Consider the following 21,918-nt stretch of genomic DNA (forward strand, 5'->3'; position numbering starts at 1 on the left):
AAATGACGCTGACGAGGCTTCAGATAGACACTGATAAGGCTGCATTGATGGACATTTAAATGTAAGTTTTTTTTCCTTAAATTTCCCTCCTAAAAGTTTTTTCCACAAAATTCCCTCCTAAACTTGGGGTGCGTGTTATACGCCGGCGCGTGTTATACGCCGATAAATACAGTACATACACAAAATATGTGATGCCAGAATACGTTTTTACTGATGCTGTCGATGAGAATTGTTTTGTTCTGTAACACCACATACAGCTTAAAGGCATCTCCAAAGAATGTAATTGAAAGGATTGGGGTTTTTAACTTGTCCTCCTTAAAATTGCATTAAATTAACACCCCCACACACACACACACACACACACACACACACACACACACACACACACACACACACACACACACACACTATATTATGTGTCTTTTTTCAGCCTATGTATCTATGGTATTTGCAAAATAAAAAATGCCAGATATTAGTATCAAGATTTATAGACTTCACTGGGGATAGCGTCAAGTTTGGGGTTAATGGATTACAAGCAGGAGTCAACCAACCCCTTGCGATTTGAATCCGGGCAGATTCACTTATTTTTGTCTAGCGAGGTATTTGGTGTATTTGTATTATAGTTAAAACATTATGGATTCAGTGTGCGTTTATGCAGAACCTCCAGACTAGAGCTCGTTCTTAAAGATTTCAGCAGTTGTACCATCGGGGCCTTTGCACTTTATCTACAGAATATTGGTGTGTGCAGATCTTTAATAGGGTTTGACCCGGAGACTCGGTTTTATCCCATGGTTCAGCCATGTAATATAACTTTATATCAACATTGTGTATAAGCTCTCTCTTTCATACTGCGACCCCAGTGCCCTAACTATTACACATTATTACCTTGTATCTGGAAATATAATTCTTCACTTCTTTTGATGACACTGTTGGTCGGAGTTCTCACTTCACAGGAATAATTCCCAGAATCCTTTGGCTGAGCAGACTGGACTTCATATCGATGAGATGAACTAAATTTCTGAACCTCTAGTCCATCTCGGTAGAAAGCAAACTGCAGTTCTGTCCCCTGTCTGGGTGGACTGAGACTTGTGTCACATATCAGGGCCATGTTGTCACTTTCTGTCTTTGGATACAGAATGGTGGTAATATTTGGCTTTGAGAACAGGTCTAGGAAAAAAAAAAAAAAAACAATTGTTAGATTTAATAATAACATGGAACACAAACTAAAAGATAAATATGTCCACCTAAACTACTAGCAAGCATGGTTGACTCCTGACATTGGGTCACTTGTGAAGAAAAAGTCATATTTTGCTCTGCTTTGTAAAATAAGTTATTTCACAGGAATAATTCCCCAAATCCTCCAGCTCAATGGATTGGACGCCATTTTAATTGGATGAATTGAATCTTTTAAAATTCTCTGCATTAAGCAAACTGTGGTGTCACTTGAGTCTGCGGGTTCTACTGACATCATATCCAAGATGTAATAGGTCAAATAGAGCGCCAAACAAAAATCCTTGGAAGTCCAGAGTATTTAAATATTTAACTGATTACAACTGGAAGAGCAAAAGGACAGCCAATTTGTTTTAAGGGCCATATACCACTATCTTCATTAGGGGAGAGCTGGACACAAAATACTTCTAAAAAAAACTGATTTGCTGAAGAGGATATTATAAATCACAGTCAGTGTTGATGTTACCAGCAGAAATGGCAAGAACCATATGAGCAATTAAAGATTTTGAACTCTCAAGGATTTTTGTTGGGCACTCTCATTGACTTATTAAATTTGCGGTAAGCTACCAAACACAAGCCATTAGGCTCAAATAATGATTTAGTCTGCCTTTTGATGATCTGTGAAAACTCATGTCCAGAGGCCTACCACCACATCTTCTTCATTACATCCAAGATGGAGGTACCCAACAGCAGTCTCACGGCTTTTGGATGTCACAGGGGAGGCTTTTACAACAAAATCATACCGTATCTCACAAAAGTGAGTACACCCCTCAGATTTTTGTAAATATTTTCTTCTATCTTTTCATGTGACAACACTGAAGAAATGGCACTTTGCTACAATGTAAAGTAGTGAGTGTACAGCTTGTATAACAGTGTAAATTTGCTGTCCCCTCAAAATAACTCAACACACAGCCATTAATGTCTAAACCGCTGGCAACAAAAGTGAGCACCCTTAAGTGAAAATGTTCAAATTAGGCCCAAATTAGCCATTTTTTTCTCCCTGGTGTTATGAGACTCATTAGTGTTACAAGGTCTCAGGTGTGAATGGGGAGCAGGTGTGTTAAATTTGGTGTTATCGCTCTCACTCTCTTATACTGGTCACTGGAATTTCAACGAGGCCCCATTTGTCAAAGAACTCTGAGGAACTACAAAAAAAGAATTGTTGCTCTACATAAAGATGGCCTAGGCTATAAGAAGATTGCCAATACCCTGAAAATTAGCTGCAGCATGGTGGCCAAGACCATACAGAGGTTTAACAAGACAGGTTCCACTCAAAACAGGCCTCACCAAGGTCAACCAAAGAAGTTGAGGTCACGTGCTCAGCATTATATCCAGAGATTGTCTTTGGCAAATAGACGTATGAGTGCTGCCAGCATTGCTGCAGAGGTTGAAGGGGTGGAGGGTCAGCGTTGTCAGTGCTTAGTCTATACGCCCCACACTGCAAATTGGCTGTCATCCCAGAAGGAAGCCTCTTCTGAAGATGATGCACAAGAAAGACTGCAAACAGTTTTCTGAAGACAAGCAGACTAATGCCGCGTACACACGATCAAATTGTATGACGTACTTAGTCCGTTGAAACGCATTTCAACGGACAGTCCGATCGTGTGTGGGCTTCAGTGGACTTTTTCAGCGTGCAATCCGGAGTACTAAGAAGGCCGGTTTGCACACCAATCTTCCCGTCATACTTTGGTTTCAGCGGACAATACGTTCGTCAGTATGCTAGTCCGACGGACTAAGAATGGCGCATGCCCAGAAATGATTTACAGGGCGGAAGCGCGCTGTCTTGTAAAACTAGTGTTCGTATTGAAGCTAGCATATTCGTCATGCTGCTAATTTTGTGATTTTTTAATATAGCACATTCTTTTCTTCTTCATAATGCGAGAAAAGTGAAGTTGCTTTGCTGCTTATATTCACACAGAGTTATCACAAATGTCTTTATTCATCCTCATCTTATGATTAATATTCCAATTCGAGAATAAATAAAAAAAAAAATAACGGACGAATTAAGCTGAAGTCTGAAAAGCGCGAATCGTCTCTAACCAAACTTCCACTAACGCAAAGTCAACAGAAGGAGCCCAAAGGGTGCTTTGCTGTGTCTTGGACTTCCTATTTCTAGTCCCGTCGTACGTGCTGTACGTCATCGCGCAAGCTTTCGTCGGACTGTTTGTGTATCCGTGTGTGGCCAAGTCCGTTCAGTACAAAGTACGCCGGATTGTCCGTAGGATTGTATGATGGACTAAGTACGTCATACAATTCAATCGTGTGTACGCGGCATTAGGACATGGATTACTGGAACCATGTCCTGTGGTCTGATAAGACCAAGATAAACGTATTTGGTTCAGATGGTGACAAGCGTGTGTGGGGGCAACCAGGTGAGGAGGTCAAAGACAAGTGTTTCTTGCCTACAGTCAGGCATGGTGGTGGGAGTGTCATGGTCTGGGGCTGCATGAGTGCTCCAGGCACTGGGGAGCTACAGTTCATTAAGGGAACCATGAATGCCAACATGTACTATGACATACTGAAACAGAGCATGATCCCCTCCATTTGGAGACTGCAGGGCAGTATTCCAACATGATAACAACCCCAAACACACCTCCAAGATGACCACTGCCTTGCTAAAGAAGCTGAGGGTAAAGGTGATGGACTGGCCAAGCATGTCTCCAGACCTAAACCCTATTGAGCATTTGTGGAGCATCCTCAAACAGAACATAGAGGAGCGCAAGGTCTCTAACATCAACCAGCTCCATGATGTCATCATGGAGGAGTGGAAGAGGACTCTAGAGGCAACCTGTGAAGCTCTGGTGAACTCCATGCCCAAGAGAGTTAAGGCAGTGCTGGAAAATAATGGTGGCCACACAAAATATTGACACTTTGGGCCCAATTTGGACATTTTCACTTAGGGATGTACTCACTTTTGTTGCTAGCGGTTTAGACATTAATGGCTGTGTGTTGAGTTATTTTGAGGGGACAGCAAATTCACACTTTTATACAAGCTGTACACTCACTACTTTACATTGTAGACAAGTGTCATTTCTTCAGTGTTGTCACATGAAAAGATAGAATAAAATATTTACAAAAATGTGAGGGGTATATTCACTTTTGTGAGATACAGTATGTCTAAAATATGTTAAATGTACATATAATCTTATGAAAAGATTGTTGTTGACGTAGCCTGGGTCTACCCACCACCTCATGATTCAGCTGACCGTAAAGTTAAAATAGTGAAAGATGGTAAGAGCTGGCTTCAGCTTGGTTCTCCACTGGTATAAGAACCCCAATGCATTTCACCAATGTAGGGCTTAATCATAGTGGTAACCATGACTGCAAACATTCATTATATATAGCATCCTGAGCCACAGAGAAGAAAATTGCTGCCCAAATGGTTTATATTCCAGCCTGGTTGACTTATGTGGTGTGAATCTGTGTAACTCCCTTTTTTAGGTTAGTCAGTGTTTAGTGACGTCTGCATTAGGAACAACTGACAAATAAGTGGCGCTTTGAGCACAGGCATATCTTTTCTCTGTTGTAACACAGGTCACATTACTATAAAGATAAAAACCGCGCTGGTCAACACTGGGTGTAGGATAGATAAAAAAACAATAACAATAAATTCAGGGCAAGTGCTATATGTATATATAATTCTAGGTTGCTGCCCCCCACAAAAAGAAAAACCCCACTAGGGGTTTCTCCCAACAATAAAAAGAATCTTACGACCGGGGTAACTGGCGCTACCTATTTAGCATGAATAAATATTAACTCTCATTAATGAAACAGATGTGTTTTTAGAAAAAGAAAATTAAAAAATGCCAAGAATACAAATAAGAATAATCTATCTCACCATTAGTATTTTGCATATATCCAATCGCACCTCAATGAAGATAAAAACTCCCTTACGGAAGACAGTATGTCCTTTAGGACCCACTTATTTCAGTCCAGAACAGAAAAAAGGAACAGAAAAAAGGAACACACAAGCGGCTTCTCCCAGAAGTTACAAATAATCGCACAGATTCCCTACTGCGACTCCAATGTGACAATAACCAGTGTAATGATTTAGGACCTTGTTCTAAAAAACTCCATATAATCCCAAACAAATCAAAAATAGATCCTGTGAAGAGGAAAATAAAAGAATAGAAAAACTCGTACTGAGTGCGATTTTTCTTTAAAATCGCATTAGTGCTAAAATGTGGTTAGCCCAACGATCTGTCAACTGAATGACAACTATGGAAACTCCAATTGCTAAATGTGAGAAATAAATATAAAAATACAAACTCTAGTAAATATAAACATAAGTGAAAGTGCAATCAAAGTGCAGGAAAAAACTATATGGAAACCCCAAAATATGTGACACAATTCATATCCAAAATCAAAAAGTTTTCCAAACATATGTGTTAACAGAGCATCAGTGAAAAAACATATAATAAAAAATGTGTTATAATGATCCTCAAACAATATAAATTAAAAATATATTAAATAAAGATGAAAATGAGCACACACATACAAAAAAGAGAACAAAAAAAATATATATATGTAAACATACAAAATAAAAAAAATAAATAAAATAAAAAAAATTAAAAAAAAAAATTAAAAAATTAATGTCCAACTGTCCAAAAAGTCTTCAATAGTGCAATCCACCAGTAAATGTTCATATAGTGACTTTTGTGCTCCTTGTGTAATCCTCAAAGTGACTTCCGTGCTCCCCCGCAAGGTACCCCACTCACCAAAAGAATTCACTCCTGCAGGGGTAATTCGCCTTTAGATCCAATCTGCCGATATCCAGCTCCTTGACCCGTTTTTTTAAGATCATTCGTATCCAAAAGAAGATTACATTTGTGCCCTCATAGGAAAAAAATTATAGTCTCCATAGTGTAATCCGTATCAAAACCAATTTATTTCCACGAAAATGGTAAAAAACAACAATAAAAGCAATTTTCATATAAAATAAAAATAAAAATAAAAATCAAAAAATATCAAAAATTATAAATAAAAAACGTTTTTTTGTATGTGTGTGCTCATTTTCATCTTTATTTAATATATTTTTAATTTATATTGTTTGAAGATCATTATAACACATTTTTTATTATATGTTTTTTCACTGATGCTCTGTTAACACATATGTTTGGAAAACTTTTTGATTTTGGATATGAATTGTGTCACATATTTTGGGGTTTCCATATAGTTTTTTCCTGCACTTTGATTGCACTTTCACTTATGTTTATATTTACTAGAGTTTGTATTTTTATATTTATTTCTCACATTTAGCAATTGGAGTTTCCATAGTCGTCATTCAGTTTACAGATCGTTGGGCTAACCACATTTTAGCACTAATGCGATTTTAAAGAAAAATCGCACTCAGTACGAGTTTTTCTATTCTTTTATTTTCCTCTTCACAGGATCTATTTTTGATTTGTTTGGGATTATATGGAGTTTTTTAGAACAAGGTCCTAAATCATTACACTGGTTATTGTCACATTGGAGTCGCAGTAGGGAATCTGTGCGATTATTTGTAACTTCTGGGAGAAGCCGCTTGTGTGTTCCTTTTTTCTGTTCCTTTTTTCTGTTCTGGACTGAAATAAGTGGGTCCTAAAGGACATACTGTCTTCCGTAAGGGAGTTTTTATCTTCATTGAGGTGCGATTGGATATATGCAAAATACTAATGGTGAGATAGATTATTCTTATTTGTATTCTTGGCATTTTTTAATTTTCTTTTTCTAAAAACACATCTGTTTCATTAATGAGAGTTAATATTTATTCATGCTAAATAGGTAGCGCCAGTTACCCCGGTCGTAAGATTCTTTTTACAGGTCACATTACGCCATTCATTTCCATCCTTGCATTTTATGTGACTTGACCCTTTCCTCTCCTGACCTCTCTGTGTATGACCTGTACTGTATTAGTCTGGGCACAGTGGTACATATTGGGGTAATTGTCAGTCAATTGTCAGTCAAATGTCAGTATCAAAGCGTGGAAAAATGGCCTTGTAATGAAGTGGGTGTGACATGCTGGTACAGAAGTGGTTAAAGACAGACTGGGGAAGGGTTGGAGCCCCTGTTTGGTTTTCTGATTTGCCTGGGAGACTAACACAGTGTGTGTGTGTGTGGGGGGGGGGGGGGGGGGGGAGGTGACTGGAGTGAATTCTTTATACCTTTAGTAATCTAATCTTTAGTAACTCTAATACCTTTAGGAATGTTTTCAACTTTCCATCTATTAAATCTTCTGCCCTTGTTGTTTTAACTTTGGATAGTAATGCCTCATACACACGGCTGGACATTCCGACCACAAAATCCATCAGATTTTTTCAGATGGATTTTGGCCAAAACTTGTCTTGCATACACACAGTCACACAAAGTTGTCAGAAATTCCAATAGTTTGGAATGAGATGACAATTGTAATGTACGACGGGACTAAGTAGAGGCCAGTAGTCAATAGCTTTTGTCTCCAAATTTTTTCCGAGCATGCGTGGCACTTTGTGCGTCGGAATTCTCTACACACAATCGGAAAAAGTCAGATCGCATTTTGTTGTCGGAAAATTTTAGATCCAGCTCTCAAACTTTTTCAGGTGGAAATTCCGACAGAAAAAGTCCGATAGAGTCCACACACGATTGGATTTTCCATCCCTATGGGAAAAACGGATGTAAACGGATGATTATCTCTACTCTAACTGGCGGTTGTAAAAAAACTCAACAGATGAAAAACTGATGTAAACTTCATCCATTATTCCTCTTTGAAAAAATGTGACTAAACTGATGGAAGGAAGACATGCAGGTAGGTTAAGGTAGGTTAATTGGCTTCTGTCCCAAATTGGCCCTAGTATATGAAAGGGGGTCTTGGATTGTGAGTTCCTTGAGGGTAGGGACCAATGTGAGTGTGCAATGTACAGGGATAGGGACAATTGTAGACACTCAAGTTGGACTGGTGTCTTTATTCAACCTTAATAACTATGTAACTATGTAAGAATTAGGCTCTGCTGAGATGAGAATCCCTTCTATCCTTGTCCCTTGGATTGTTGGGGGTAGGATAGGTAGACCTAGTTATTAAAGAGGAACTTTGCCCCCCAACCAACTGTGTGTGGGCTAAACTTCTCAAAAAAGGTATTTCCCGTTCAAAAAATAATAATATTTTTGAAATAAAAAAGGAGTGAAATGGGAGTCCACTTCACCTTCTGACTCTGATCTCAATCCATATAAACTGGATTTTTATTAGGGTTTAAGGCATTCAATGGCCTTCTGTCTGGATGAGTCTCTGGGCTCACCCTCAATCAAGCATTAATGATTTGAAAGCAGTATGTATGGTACACAAGAGCTTTTTTTTCAGCAGAAATGTGGGGGGATGCAGTTCCGGCACCTCCAGCGCTAAATGTATGTAAAGGCAAGGGGTGCTGGGGTGTGCTTCAAGGTCTATTACTGGCTGCTGGGGGATCTATTGTTGCCGAGGGTGGGTCTTATGTTGCTGAGGGGTCAGTTGTTGCTAGGGGGATCTTCTGTTTAGAGGGGTCTATTGTTGGAAAATTTGTTGTTGCTGCCGGGGGTCTATTGTTGCTGGGGGGGGTATGTTATTGAAAGAGGTCCATTGTTGCTTGGGGGATCTGTTGTTGATGGTGGTGTATTGTTGCTGACTGCAGGGGATCTTTTTTACTGCTTTACTTTTTATCATTGACAAAGTCTATACAAATTGCTTAGCACTAATGCTACTTGTTCTGTATTCTCTAAAAGGGGCAGTACTGGGAGGTAGGTAGGAGTTGGAACCAAGGTACAGTGCTTTAAGGTGGGTAGGGGACCGAGACAAGGGGAGACTCTCAAAGGGGGAGTTCTTGAAACCTATTCTCTGAGAAAAATAAAGCCCTGATGATACATCTCACTTTGTTCTAGAATTTGAATTTTTTTTTATTCCCTGATATTAAAGAGACCCTGTCATCAACGTTTTTTTTTTTTAAATCAGAACAAGGAATGTTACTTACATTTGATGAGAAGTGTCCCTTGTGCTGGTGCCGACTGTCTTTGTTGAGATCTTCTGACCTCTTTGGGAGGATGGGCGGATGAAAAACAAGTTCTCCTCCTCCATTCATAGAGTGCTTTTCATCGATGGAAGCTATAGTACAGCTTCAATGATTGATGGAGGGGCAGAAACACGGGAGGGGGGGGCATATTTGACACTTCAGCTGCTGTATTGACCCCCACAGCATTGGAATAGATTCGTTGCAGGGGTATGGGGGAGGTCAGAGGACTGAAGATTTCAACTTAGTGGGCGGCACAGTGGTGTAGTGGTTAGCACTCTCACCTAGCAGTAAGAAGGTCACTGGTTCAAATCCCAACCATGACACTACCTGCCTGGAGTTTGCATGTTCTCCCTGTGCCTGCGTGGGTTTCCTCCGGGTACTCCAGTTTCCTCCCACAATCCAAAGACATGCAGGTAGGTTAATTGGCTTCTGTCCAAAATTGTCCCTAGTATATGAATGGGAACCTTGGATTGTGGGCTCCTTGAGGATAGGGACCAATGTGGGTGTAGCAATGTACAGGGATAGGGAAAATTGTAGACACTTACTCAGGTTGAACTGGATGGACTGGTGTCTTTATTCAACCTAACTAACTATGAAACTAACACAGCCAGCACCAGCATAAGGAACATTTCTCCTTGAATATAAAATTGCAAAAAAAAGTGTTATTTTTTTAAAAAAATGCTTGCTTTCAGGGTTTTTCCTTTCCATAAACAATTTGTTATATATTTGCAATATGCCTTTGAACTTTCTCCAGAAAGGCCAATTCCCTAGCACAGCCCCTTCCCTCCTTGCACATCACAGCCGTCTACTCTTCTAGGAGTGTTTAATGACTGTCTGTGTTGGCCCAGCTCCACAGCCCCTCTCCTCACTTCATTACATAACAGTTCATGTAGCTGCTCATGGCTACTGTCTACATATATACATGCAGATTATATATATATATATATATATATATATATATATATATATATATATATATATGGAATGAGTTGCCGCAGGATAGCCAAATTCTTATCTCTCCGTGGTCCTGGTTGTCATTTACAACACAACTGACCTGTAGAAGCTGTGATGTTTGTGAAGAAGGAGGTCCAACTCACACCGGTATGGGAACAGATGACCGGAGCCATGGTTATTCTTTATTGGTTACAGAGAACACCATAGACACACAATGAGTTACCTCTGACATGTAGGGACACTTCATCTGTGTGTGTTACATATTCATCCCGGGATAATTCTGTCACACAACTGTATCTTCCAGACCAGTCATAGTTTCCATCAAGAAAGAGGATAGAGTCATCACTGAATGGTCCATATATGAGATCATTATCCCTGAAGAATATTTTCCAACGTACAGAATATTCAGGACGGCTGTGACACTTTATATTTATATTTCTTCCCCGATACACAAAGATTGGAGCCTGCACGATAAGAGGACCTACAATACAAAATGGTTATTAAATGATTATGATAAACAATCCTAAAGAAAAAACTGAATATACATATTGTAGTAACTCATACTATATCTGTCATTTAGCTTTCAGATTACAGTCAATGGTTAAATGAGATCCTAAGTGGATGACATTCACTTTGCTAAAGCACTATGAAGTAGTTCCCATATTTTTTCGCTAAGAAGATACTGTTTTCAGCTTTTCTCTTTCCTTATTTGTATCCAAGGACGTGGATAAGGGGGTACCACTGGTCCTCCTGTACGGGGGCCCAGACCATCAGGGGGCCCAGGCAGCAGGGTGAATTGGATGTGATCGCCTCCATTACTAGTAAAACAAAAATGATCAATAAAAATGCCATAAAGCTATCACCTATTTTGTAGATGCTATAACTTTTGTGCAAACCAATCAATAAACTCTTACTGCAATTTTTTTTATCAAAAATATGTAGAATACATAGCAGCCTAAAATGAGGAAAAAAATGTTTTGTTATATATTTTTGGGGGATATTTATTATAGAAAAAAGTAAAAAATAATGCTTTTTTTTTTCAAAATTGTCGCTCTTTTTTTGTTTATAGTGCAAAAAATAAAAACCGCAAAGGTGACCAAATAGCACCAAAAGAAATCTCTATTTGTGGGAAAAAATGGACGCAAATTTAAAGGTACAGCATTGCATGACCGCACAATTACCAGTTAAAGTGACGCAGCGCCAAATTATAAAAAGTGCTCTGGTCAGGAAGGAGGTAAAACCTTCCGGGGCTGAAATAGTTAAGACCGGGCCTATTTTTTAGATTTGTTGTGTACATTGTTAAAAATCTTTTTTTTTTTGCTAGAAAATTACTTAGAACCCCCAAACATTATATATATTTTTTTCTAACACCCTAGAGAATACTTTCTGTTTGCACAGCAGTCTTATGCTGCGTACACACGATCGAACCACAGTACGTCAGACAATTCAATCGTGTGTTGGCTCCAGCGGACTTTTTCATCGTAAAAGTCCGGTGGACTTAAAAAGTAGTTTTGACTCAAAATATGTCCGCCGGAACTTGGCTTTCAGGGAACAATCCGTTCGTCAGTATGCTAGTCCAGCGGACTAAGAATGACGCATGCTCTGAAGCAATTAGAGAAGGAAGCTATTGGCTACTGGCTATTGAACTTCCTTTTTCTAGTCCCATCGTACGTGCTGTACGTCATCCCGTTAGAAATCGCCAGACTTTCAGAGTGTCCGTGTGTGGCCAAGTCCGTTCGTTATAAAGTCTGGCGGATTGTTTGCCGGATTGTTTGTCGGACCAATTCCGCCAGACAATTCGATCGTGTGTACACGGAATTACAAGTCTTTTGGAAAAAAATACACTTTTTTGAATTAAAAAATAAGGCAACAGTAAGGTTAGCTCAATTTTTTTTTATATTGTGAAAGATGATGTTACACAGAGTAAATTGATACCCAACATGTCACGTTTCAAAATTGCACCCGCTCGTGGAATGGCGACAAACTTTTACCCTTGAAAATCTCCATATGCAACATTTAAAAAATTCTACAGGTTACCAGTTTTGAATTACAGAGGAGGTCTAGGGCTAGAATTATTGCTCTCATTCTAATGTTTGCGGCGATACCTCACGTGTGTGGTTTGAACACCGTTTTTATATTCAGGCGCTACTCAAGTATGTGTTCGCTTCTGCACGTGAGCTCGGCGGGATGGTGCGTGTTTTTTTTCTTATTTATTTTACTTTTTATTTTTAATTTTACACTGTTCTTTCAAAAAAAATTGTTTCACTCATATTCCTTTCACAAGAAATGTAAACATCCCTTGTAATAGGAAAGAAGCATGACAAGACCTCTTAAATATGATATATGGGGTCAAAAAGACCTCAGATCTGATATTTACACTAAAATGCAAAAAAAAAAAAAAAAAACTATTGTATGGAGCCGAGCAAGGGCCATCTTCCCCTCACTCAGCTCCATACCACAGAGGGGAGAGGACGCAATGGCCTCCACAGCTGCTGTAAGTGGCGGAGGGCACCGGAGATCTACGGGAGGGGGGGCCCTCTCCCACCACTGATAAAAGTGATAGTGTGGCCAATCCGCCACAGAGACCACTTTTATCTGAAAGTGGACCGCCCACTGAAGAAGTGGATACCGGGTTTATTGCAGCTAGCTGCTGCCATATTAAAAACTACTTACAATCATGTGAAGAAAAATTGCTTTGTGAAAGCCTTCCAATGATTGTAATCGTCTAAGTCTAAATATCGACTGTCTCCAGTGCAACAGAAGACATCAGGACTGCTGCTGACTGACGCGTTTCGGAGGCATACCTTCTTCCTCAGAGCCTACTAGGCATCCCTTCGAAACTCGTCAGTAAGCCCCTGGGGCAGAGAAGCCTGAGGAGTCCTTTTCTTGATAACATCCCTTACTAAGCTTAGAGTGAGATTCTGGGTCAGAGTCTGGATAGAGTCAGGAGAATAAGAGTGAGGAAGCTCCACTATTTTGGGACCGAAATGAGTACACAGTGTAGAAGTGACTGTGGGTTGTCTCTTCTTACCAATCTATACAGGGCAGTCATAAGCTGTGCAAGACAGCCAGGAGCATGCCATATTGTTGAATTGTGCCTAGTGCAGCCAGGAGCGGAGTCAGGAGTTGCACAATTTCAGCCAGCAAAGAGACAGTACAGTGCAGTTTAAGTTTGTGCAGTACAGTCAGCATCTTGTACAGAGCAACCAGAAGCCTAGTTTTCCTCCAGTTGTACAGTTTTAGAGTATCCCACTGCTCCCTGAACCCTATCCAAGTTATTGCTACAATATAGTCAAAGAAGGAAACCCTGATATTTTCTAGTATCAGAGTGTGAAGTTGCAGTTTGCTTGGCTAAATATAAAAATAAAGCCGCGCTTATGGAATGGGTCTTGCTCAGCAGGAATATGTATAAGTATTAATCTATACCTGGGACCTTGTACTTTATGTAATTTTTTATTGGTTTAAATTCTTTTATCTGATTTTAACCTTATTAATTTAGAAAGTTTAATGAGAGTCCTCTTCGTTTTTTGAGGTTGCTGCCTCCCTGATGTACACAGGCTGCACTAAACAACCTGCGTTAATGGAATGATTCTTAATTATAGGTAATTGGCGCTACCTCCAACTAATTATTTTCAATAAAACTATTAAATTTCTCAAAAACCTTTATATCAATCACCTTGACCTGTCCCCAAGGACTGCGTGAATTAAACCCGTATTTAATGTTATATCTCAGCTACATCCAATTTGTGCAACACCTAGGACTCCACAAAGGGTGATTCCACACCACTTTATATCGCCTCTACTAAGTGAACTAGTGCCACTAATTTTTTGTGTTATTTTACATATAATTAAATTAATAGCCAAGAAATTCTAATCAAAACCATATATAGAAAGTGATAACTTATATTATATGACTAATCAAACCTCTAATGTCAAAACCAAGAAGCCCAATACCAAAATCAAAAAACCAAAAAATAATAATAAAAAATAAAAATTGTAAAAATTAAAAGACCCAAAGCACAAAAAGACAAAAAAACACAAAAAAACTTCCAGCTGACTTGCAGTATAAAGGCCCCTCCCTAATATAGGGAAAAAAACTGCCTGCGATTTTCATACAAATCACTTGTGTTGATTAATAGATTCACTAAATCCCCCTATATTAGTTCATGTGAAAGGAAAAAAGGAAAGATTTCCTCACACATTACCAGAAAAATGAATATATAAAAAATATATATAAAAAACGTGAGAGATATGTTTACATCCAATACAATGTTGACACTAATCCTAAAAGCTTATGAAGATGTGAACAATGCAAACAATATATATAGAGGATAAACAATATATATATATATATATCATAGAAATATCATAAAAAATAAAAATAAAAAATAAAAAATAAAATATAAAAAATAAAATAAAAATATTTCAGTCCACAGTGAGTCTTCTATCAGATATATCAGTGTACAATTGTGCCTCTTCAGAATACAGGAAAGGTGACTTTCGTGAGAGTGCCTGCGCTTTTATTGGTGACTTTCGTGCTTGTTCCCCCTCAAGGGTCCCCACTCACCAGATCCATTCACCCCCTAAGGGGTTATGCGCCTTTAATCTGTATCCCGTATGTCCGGAGACTCCACAATCCACTTGTGTCTTCAGTAGGTCCTTCTCAGGGTTTTTATTGAAGGTATAGGTGAGTCCTTGTATCCACTAATGGTTCCTTTTCCTCTTCACAGACTAACTTTGTCTGTATGTCCCGGGCAGAGAGCTCTAGTCAGCTGGAAGTTTTTTTGTGTTTTTTTGTCTTTTTGTGCTTTGGGTCTTTTAATTTTTAAAATTTTTATTTTTTATTATTATTTTTTGGTTTTTTGATTTTGGTATTGAATGAATGAATGAATGAAATACTTATATAGCGCACAATGCGAACTGAATCGCCTTTAGGCGCTGTTGGGCTTCTTGGTTTTGACATTAGAGGTTTGATTAGTCATATAATATAAGTTATCACTTTCTATATATGGTTTTGATTAGAATTTCTTGGCTATTAATTTAATTATATGTAAAATAACACAAAAAATTAGTGGCACTAGTTCACTTAGTAGAGGCGATATAAAGTGGTGTGGAATCACCCTTTGTGGAGTCCTAGGTGTTGCACAAATGGGATGTAGCTGAGATATAACATTAAATACGGGTTTAATTCACGCAGTCCTTGGGGACAGGTCAAGGTGATTGATATAAAGGTTTTTGAGAAATTTAATAGTTTTATTGAAAATAATTAGTTGGAGGTAGCGCCAATTACCTATAATTAAGAATCAGTTTGCTTGGCTGCTACACTAGCGGGAATAGAACCTGGGACTTTAAATTATCATCCTTGGTTGAGAGTAACGCCACAGTAGTTATAGACTTGGACAGTCTATGGGTATGCAAATGAAGACCATGCAGGTGTATATAGCATAGAGGTTCTACTCATGAGGTCCTGGCTCATAGTCAGTCCATAGATAAAGCCCCAGAAGTAATCCAGCCTGCAGTCCAGGAGCGCTTAAGGGACAGGGAACCCCCCTGAAGGTCACAGATCCATCTGCCTTCTGGGAAAAGACAATCCCCTCAGGTCTTAAGACTATTTAATAGCAGCCCAGGGATTGGCTATGCCCTGCTGAATTTTTAGGCTATATATTTAAATTCTTCTGCCTTAAGCTTTAGAAACTTCTCCTAGAGGCAGGGGGAAGCAATCAAACTCTCAGCCTGTGAAGCTCTGAACAGACCAAACTAAACAATCACTGATCCTGTGATTACAGCACGAGCCAAAAACTACATTTAACTAGCAGCCTTGCTAGAAGATTGCTACACTTAAATTCTGAATAATGCTAAATAACGTAACTAATTATTTAAATAGAAAAATGGGTGGCCCTGTCCTGCTCTGTTTGTATATAGAGTACTCGCGTCCTTGCTCATGAGCTATAAAGACTATGAAGTAATTAACGTGTAAAAAGTTAGCTGTACACCAACCCATCATAAGGGAAAGGTGCCCAATTAACCTTTGCCAGTTGAGGTGAAGGTACCTAACCCTTATCAGTTTCATAAGATGCTATGTTGTGAAGTTGTAATAAGCAGATGTCAAAGTTAAGAGTAGGTTCACACTTGTTTGGGCTGTGTGTTTGCACAGCACGTCACAGGTGCAGCAGCCAATTTCATTTAATTTTGAGAGGAAAAAAGTCCCTGACCTATCTTAAAAATACACCTCACATGAGCCTAGCCTAAGGAAATATATATTATGTTAGTATTCCCAATAAGTCAAGTAGTGATGGCCAAAAGGTTCGCCCGGCGGTCGTTTCGCTGTGAATTTCGGCTGTTCGCGATTCGCCCAGTCGGCGGACTATCGCCGAACTTTGACCTATGATGTCACATCCATCATGGGGTACAGGACAGCCACTTGAGACATTACAGCACATGGACACTTGGACATTCCCCCCAACTTATAAATACACCCGATCCGGCGGCCATTTTACATTCTTTCTTCTGCCACTATAGGGAGAGGTTGCTGTGTGGATCAGGGAGAGATTGCAGTGACCCAAATCGCTAGCTATTTGGTACACAAAAGTTCTTTTCAGGACTGGTATAGGTGTTAAGTGTATATAGGTTTGCTGTGCTACTGATTGTTGCAGCAGCCTGAGCGTCTTTTGTCAGTTTAGAGAAAGGGACAGGACGGTGTGTCTGCTGTAGGGACAGTCAGTTTAGTCATTAGCTGTTACTATCAGGTCCACAAAAGTGCTATTCCGGTTATTGTTCCAGTAGCCTCTGTTTTGTCAGTTTATACAGGCAGGAAGCAGTGTGTGAGGCAGTGAGGGTCAGTTAAATCAGTAGCTGTTACTATATTAGGTCCACAAAGGTTCTTTTCAGGACTGGTATCAGTGGTATGGTAATAGGCTTGTACATGTATAATATTCTTTCTTCCAAATATAAAAAGAATATTATACTTGACTGCTGCCCTTCTGCTGCAGTCTGCTAATCAGTCCCAACCTACTTGTTCCACAAAGGTCCTTTGTAAGGACTGGTAATAACCTGGTGTAGGGTGCTATAGTACATAGGGTTGAGTGAGGTACAGTCTGCTATTCTATAAGGACTGGTATAGGTCCACAATACATAGGGTTGAGGTGCACTACTGCTGACCGCTGCCCTATACTGCAGCAGTCCTTCATCGGTATAGGGACTGACGTACAGTCTGCTAATCAGTCACAACCTACTTGTTTGACAAAGGTCCTTATAAGGACTGGTAAGGTATAGAGTACTACAGTACATAGGGTTGAGTGAGGTACAGTCTGCAATTCTATAAGGACTGGTATAGGTCCACAATACATAGGGTTGAGGTGCACTACTGCTGACCGCTGCCCTATACTGCAGTAGTCCTTCATCGGTATAGGGACTGACGTACAGTCTGCTAATCAGTCATACACAACCTACTTGTTCCACAAAGGTCCTTATAAGGACTGGTAACTTAGTCTGTCTAGGGTTCTACAGTACATAGGGTTGAGTGAGGTACAGTCTGCCATTCTATAAGGACTGGTATAGGTCCACAATACATAGGGTTGAGGTGCACTACTGCTGACCGCTGCCCTATACTGCAGCAGTCCTTCATCGGTATAGGGACTGAGAGTTTTGTCACAGGGTCATTTAAAAAATGACAGGCAGAGGAAGAGGCAGGCCCTTCCGCAGGGGTGGTAGGGGTAGGGCAAGAGCAACAGGCTTGAGCCAAAGTGGGAAGTTGCAGAAGGTGCGTTCAATTACTTTAAAGGACGCACCAGACTTGGTTGAGTGGCTTACTCAGCCTTACTCTTCCGCACCCTCCTCATCCTCTTGATCTGCACCCTCTTCTTCACTCTCTGCTATGTGCACCCCCAAAGACACTACCACCAACACCACCACCACCACCACCACATACCTTCCGCTTGAGTCACAGGAATTATTTTCCGATCCATATCAAGACATTTCTGATGCGCAGCCACTCTTGGTATTGGATCAGGAAGAGGAGGTAGCAACAACTGCTACTCAGCAGTCTGACGACAGTACCCAGATCAGCCCAAGGAGGAGGTTGGTCCCCGGTGTTGCTGCCTACTCCGAGATCTCTACTTATAGTGGTGGGGAAGGTGAAGTCGATGATGACGTGTCTAGTGATGTCACGTGGGTGCCCACAAGAGAGGAAGAGGAGGGGAGTTCAGAGGGAGATATGGACCAGCAGATAGGGAGGAGAAGCAGGAATAACTTACATTGCACAGGAGGGACAAAGCAGACTGCAAATGTATCAGGAGCGAGTCATCGACCATGTACGGTCACATCTGGCGCTCCCAGGACACCGGCACATGGCTCCGCAGTGTGGGCTTTTTTTAACGTGTCCGCTGCTGACAATAGCGTTGCCATCTGCAATCTTTGCAGTCAACGCATTAGTCGCGGTAAGCCCAACACTCACCTAGAGACGACCGCCTTAAGAAGGCACATGAGCAGCCATCAGCGAGCCCAGTGGGAACAACGGAACACACAAAGCCACACTCCAGGATCTCACCATCCAGCCTCGTCTTCTACTTCTCCTTCTTCTCTCTCCTCACAATTGTCCTCCACTCCACCTTCCATCACGCCAAGCTCACGTTTTTCTGCAAAAAGGCAGGCTTCCGTGGGCCTAATGTTCGAGCGTAAAAAAATAATGACGCCGGATAACCCTCTTGCCCAACGGTTGACGGCTGGCTTGTCAGAACTCATATAAATTCTATATAAAAGTGTAGCGCTTTAGAAACCAGGCATGTTATACCATCCTTACATAAAATGATATATACTTATATGTGAAAACTTGTGCATATATATTCAATAAATATTAACAACGTAAAATAGTGCGATGACAAAGTCTTACTGTAAATCACATATAAATATTAATTGCTGTATATATATAGCTATAAAGTGATTTTAATAAAGAAAAAATTTCAAGCAAAAGAGAAGTCCAAAAAAGAGAAAAATCCAAAAACAATACAGATGCAGAGTCTCTTGTATATAATGTCTGTGTATAGTCCACAAGGGACTCCACTGCAGCCTTGTTTTTTACTAAAAAGCGCTTAACCTATTGTACACATGTGAGTTTACTACTTTTTTATTAAATTTCTTTTATAAAACGGAATTACACTATTTTGGTCCCTGTTCTCCTTTATATGTGTTCAACTACTCTTACGGATGTGTATGGTTGGAGATAATTTACTTCCCAGTACACAAACGGAATAGTTACATTTGAAATCCCCTTGGAAAATGCACTGCTGAAGGAATCTGCATACAAACGTTTGAGCTTTTGTGATCCTCCAAATGTAAATTTGTGTGGATCCAATAAATTCGGTAAGCGTCCATTTCGCTTGGTGAAGGGAATACCACGTGGTGCCTGCATGACTTATATATAGAGAAGGTGTATGTTTTTTTCTGCACACTTGTGGACTATACACAGACATTATATACAAGAGACTCTGCATCTGTATTGTTTTTGGATTTTTCTCTTTTTTGGACTTCTCTTTTGCTTGAATTTTTTTCTTTATTAACCACTTGCTTACTGGGCACTTAAACACCCTTCCTGCCCAGACCAATTTTCAGCTTTCGGTGCTCTCACAATTTGAATGACAATTACTCAGTCATGCAACATTGTACCCAAATGAATTTTTTGTCCTTTTTTTCCCACAAATAGAGCTTTCTTTTGGTGGTATTTATCACCTCTGGGGTTTTTATTTTTTGCGCTATAAATGAAAAAAGACCCAAAATTTTGAAAAAAAATGCATATTTCTTTGTTTCTGTGACAGAATTATGCAAATTATTAATTTTTCTTCATACATTTTGGCCACAATTTATACTGCTACATATCTTTGGTAAAAATAACCCAAATTAGTGGATATTATTTGGTCTTTGTGAAAGTTAGAGAGGCTACAAGTTGTGGTGTGAATCGCACAAAATTGATCACATCTGATGTACTGGTGGCCTATCTCGCTTCTTGTGACCCGAACAAGTCAGGAAAGTACAAATACCCCCCAAATGACCCCTTTTTGGAAAGTAGACATTCCAAGGTATTTAGTAAGAGGCATAGTGAGCTTTTTGATGTTGTCATTTTTTCCCCACAATTCTTTGCAAAATTAAGATTTTTTCATTTTAATTTTTTTCTCCACAAAATTGTCATTGTAATAGGTTATTTCTCTCACGTGGCATGTGTATACCACAAATGACACCCCCCAAAAAATTCTGCTACTCCTCCTGAGTATTACAATACCACATGTGTGGGACTTTTTCACAGTCTGGCCACATAGAGAGGCCCAACATGCAGGTAGCGCCATCATGTGTTCTAGGAGCATAAATTACACATCTAACTTGTTGACTATTTATTACACTTTTGAAGAACCAGGACAATGATATGTGACACTGATGACAGATGGCACTGATACATGGCAAGGATGACACTTATACGTGGCACTGATGACACGTGGCACTGATGACAGATGGCACTAATATGTGGCACTGATGACAGATGGCACTAATATGTGGCACTGATGACACGTGGCACTTATACGTGGCACTGATGACAGATGGCACTAATACGTGCCACTGATGACAGATGGCACTAATACATGGCACCGATTAAGCGTGACACTGATGACAGATGGCACTGATAAGTGGCATTGATGACACGTGACACTGACAACAGATGACACGTGACACTGACAGGTGGCACTGATGACAAATGGCACTGATACATGGCACTGATGACAGATGGCACTAATACGTGGCACTGATGACAGATGGCACTATGTAGCACTGATGACACGTGGCACTGATGACAGATGGCACTTATACGTGGCACTGATGACAGATGGCACTGGGGACAAATGGCACTGACAACAGGTGGCACTGGGGGCAGGTGGCACTGGGGGCAGGTAGCACTGGGGGCAGGTAGCACTGGGAGCAGGTAGCACTGGGGTGGATGGCACTGGGGGCAGGTAGCACTGGGGTGGATGGCACTGGGGGTGGATGGCACTGCTGGGGGAGGATGGCACTTTTTTATTTTATTTATTTATTTATTTATTTTTTTACTCAAGGCAGAACGGCCGTTCATCTCTCCCCTCTCACACTGTCTGTGTGAGGAGGGAGAGCGGCACTGAGAGATGATCTCATATGTTTACATATGAGATCATCTCCCATTGGACATGCCGATCATGCTGTAAACGGCCGCTGTGATTGGCCGTTTACAGCGATCTGTGTTTGCCTGTCCCCGGGGGACACGGTGAACACAGAACTTCCGCGATGCGCGGCAATGCGGCGGCGCGCATTGCGGAAGTAAACATCAGGACGTCCAGGGACGACCACCTGGACGAACGCGCCTGCTCTACGGCCGTCATTCGGCTATAGGGCGGGCGCGAGGTGGTTAAAATCACTTCATAGCTATATATATACAGCAATTAATATTTATATGTGATTTACAGTAAGACTTTATATGTCATCGCACTATTTAACATTGTTAATATTTATTGAATATATATGCACAAGTTTTCACATATAAGTATATATCATTTTATGTAAGGATGGTATAACATGCCTGGTTTCTAAAGCGCTACACTTTTATATAGAATTTATAACGTTGCACTTTTTATCCTTGTGGTGTGTTAGCAGCTTATTTTTGTTTTTTTGCTCTGTATTTATTTATAAGAATAGCGCAGTGTTTTGTTGGATAGTTTGTCAGAACTCA

General features: G+C 40.1%; 1 protein-coding gene across 1 annotated transcript in view; it reads right to left on the reverse strand.

The window, feature by feature from the left end:
• Positions 1 to 19,584, reverse strand: part of LOC143973433 (high affinity immunoglobulin gamma Fc receptor I-like) — a 29,837-nt gene extending 10,253 nt beyond the window's left edge. Inside the window, exons 1-3 of the mRNA XM_077474414.1 lie at positions 19,482 to 19,584; positions 10,402 to 10,659; positions 886 to 1,167 (exon numbers count right to left, since the gene is read on the reverse strand). Coding sequence (XP_077330540.1) covers positions 886 to 1,167; positions 10,402 to 10,659; positions 19,482 to 19,584 — 643 coding nt within the window. The remainder of the gene's footprint in view (positions 1 to 885; positions 1,168 to 10,401; positions 10,660 to 19,481) is intronic.
• Between the last annotated feature and the right edge of the window lie 2,334 nt (positions 19,585 to 21,918).

The sequence above is a fragment of the Lithobates pipiens genome, unplaced genomic scaffold (assembly GCF_037356315.1).
Source record: "Lithobates pipiens isolate NorthernLeopardFrog02 unplaced genomic scaffold, aLitPip1_a1.2 Scaffold_82, whole genome shotgun sequence".
NCBI classification, from domain to species: Eukaryota; Metazoa; Chordata; class Amphibia; order Anura; family Ranidae; genus Lithobates; species Lithobates pipiens.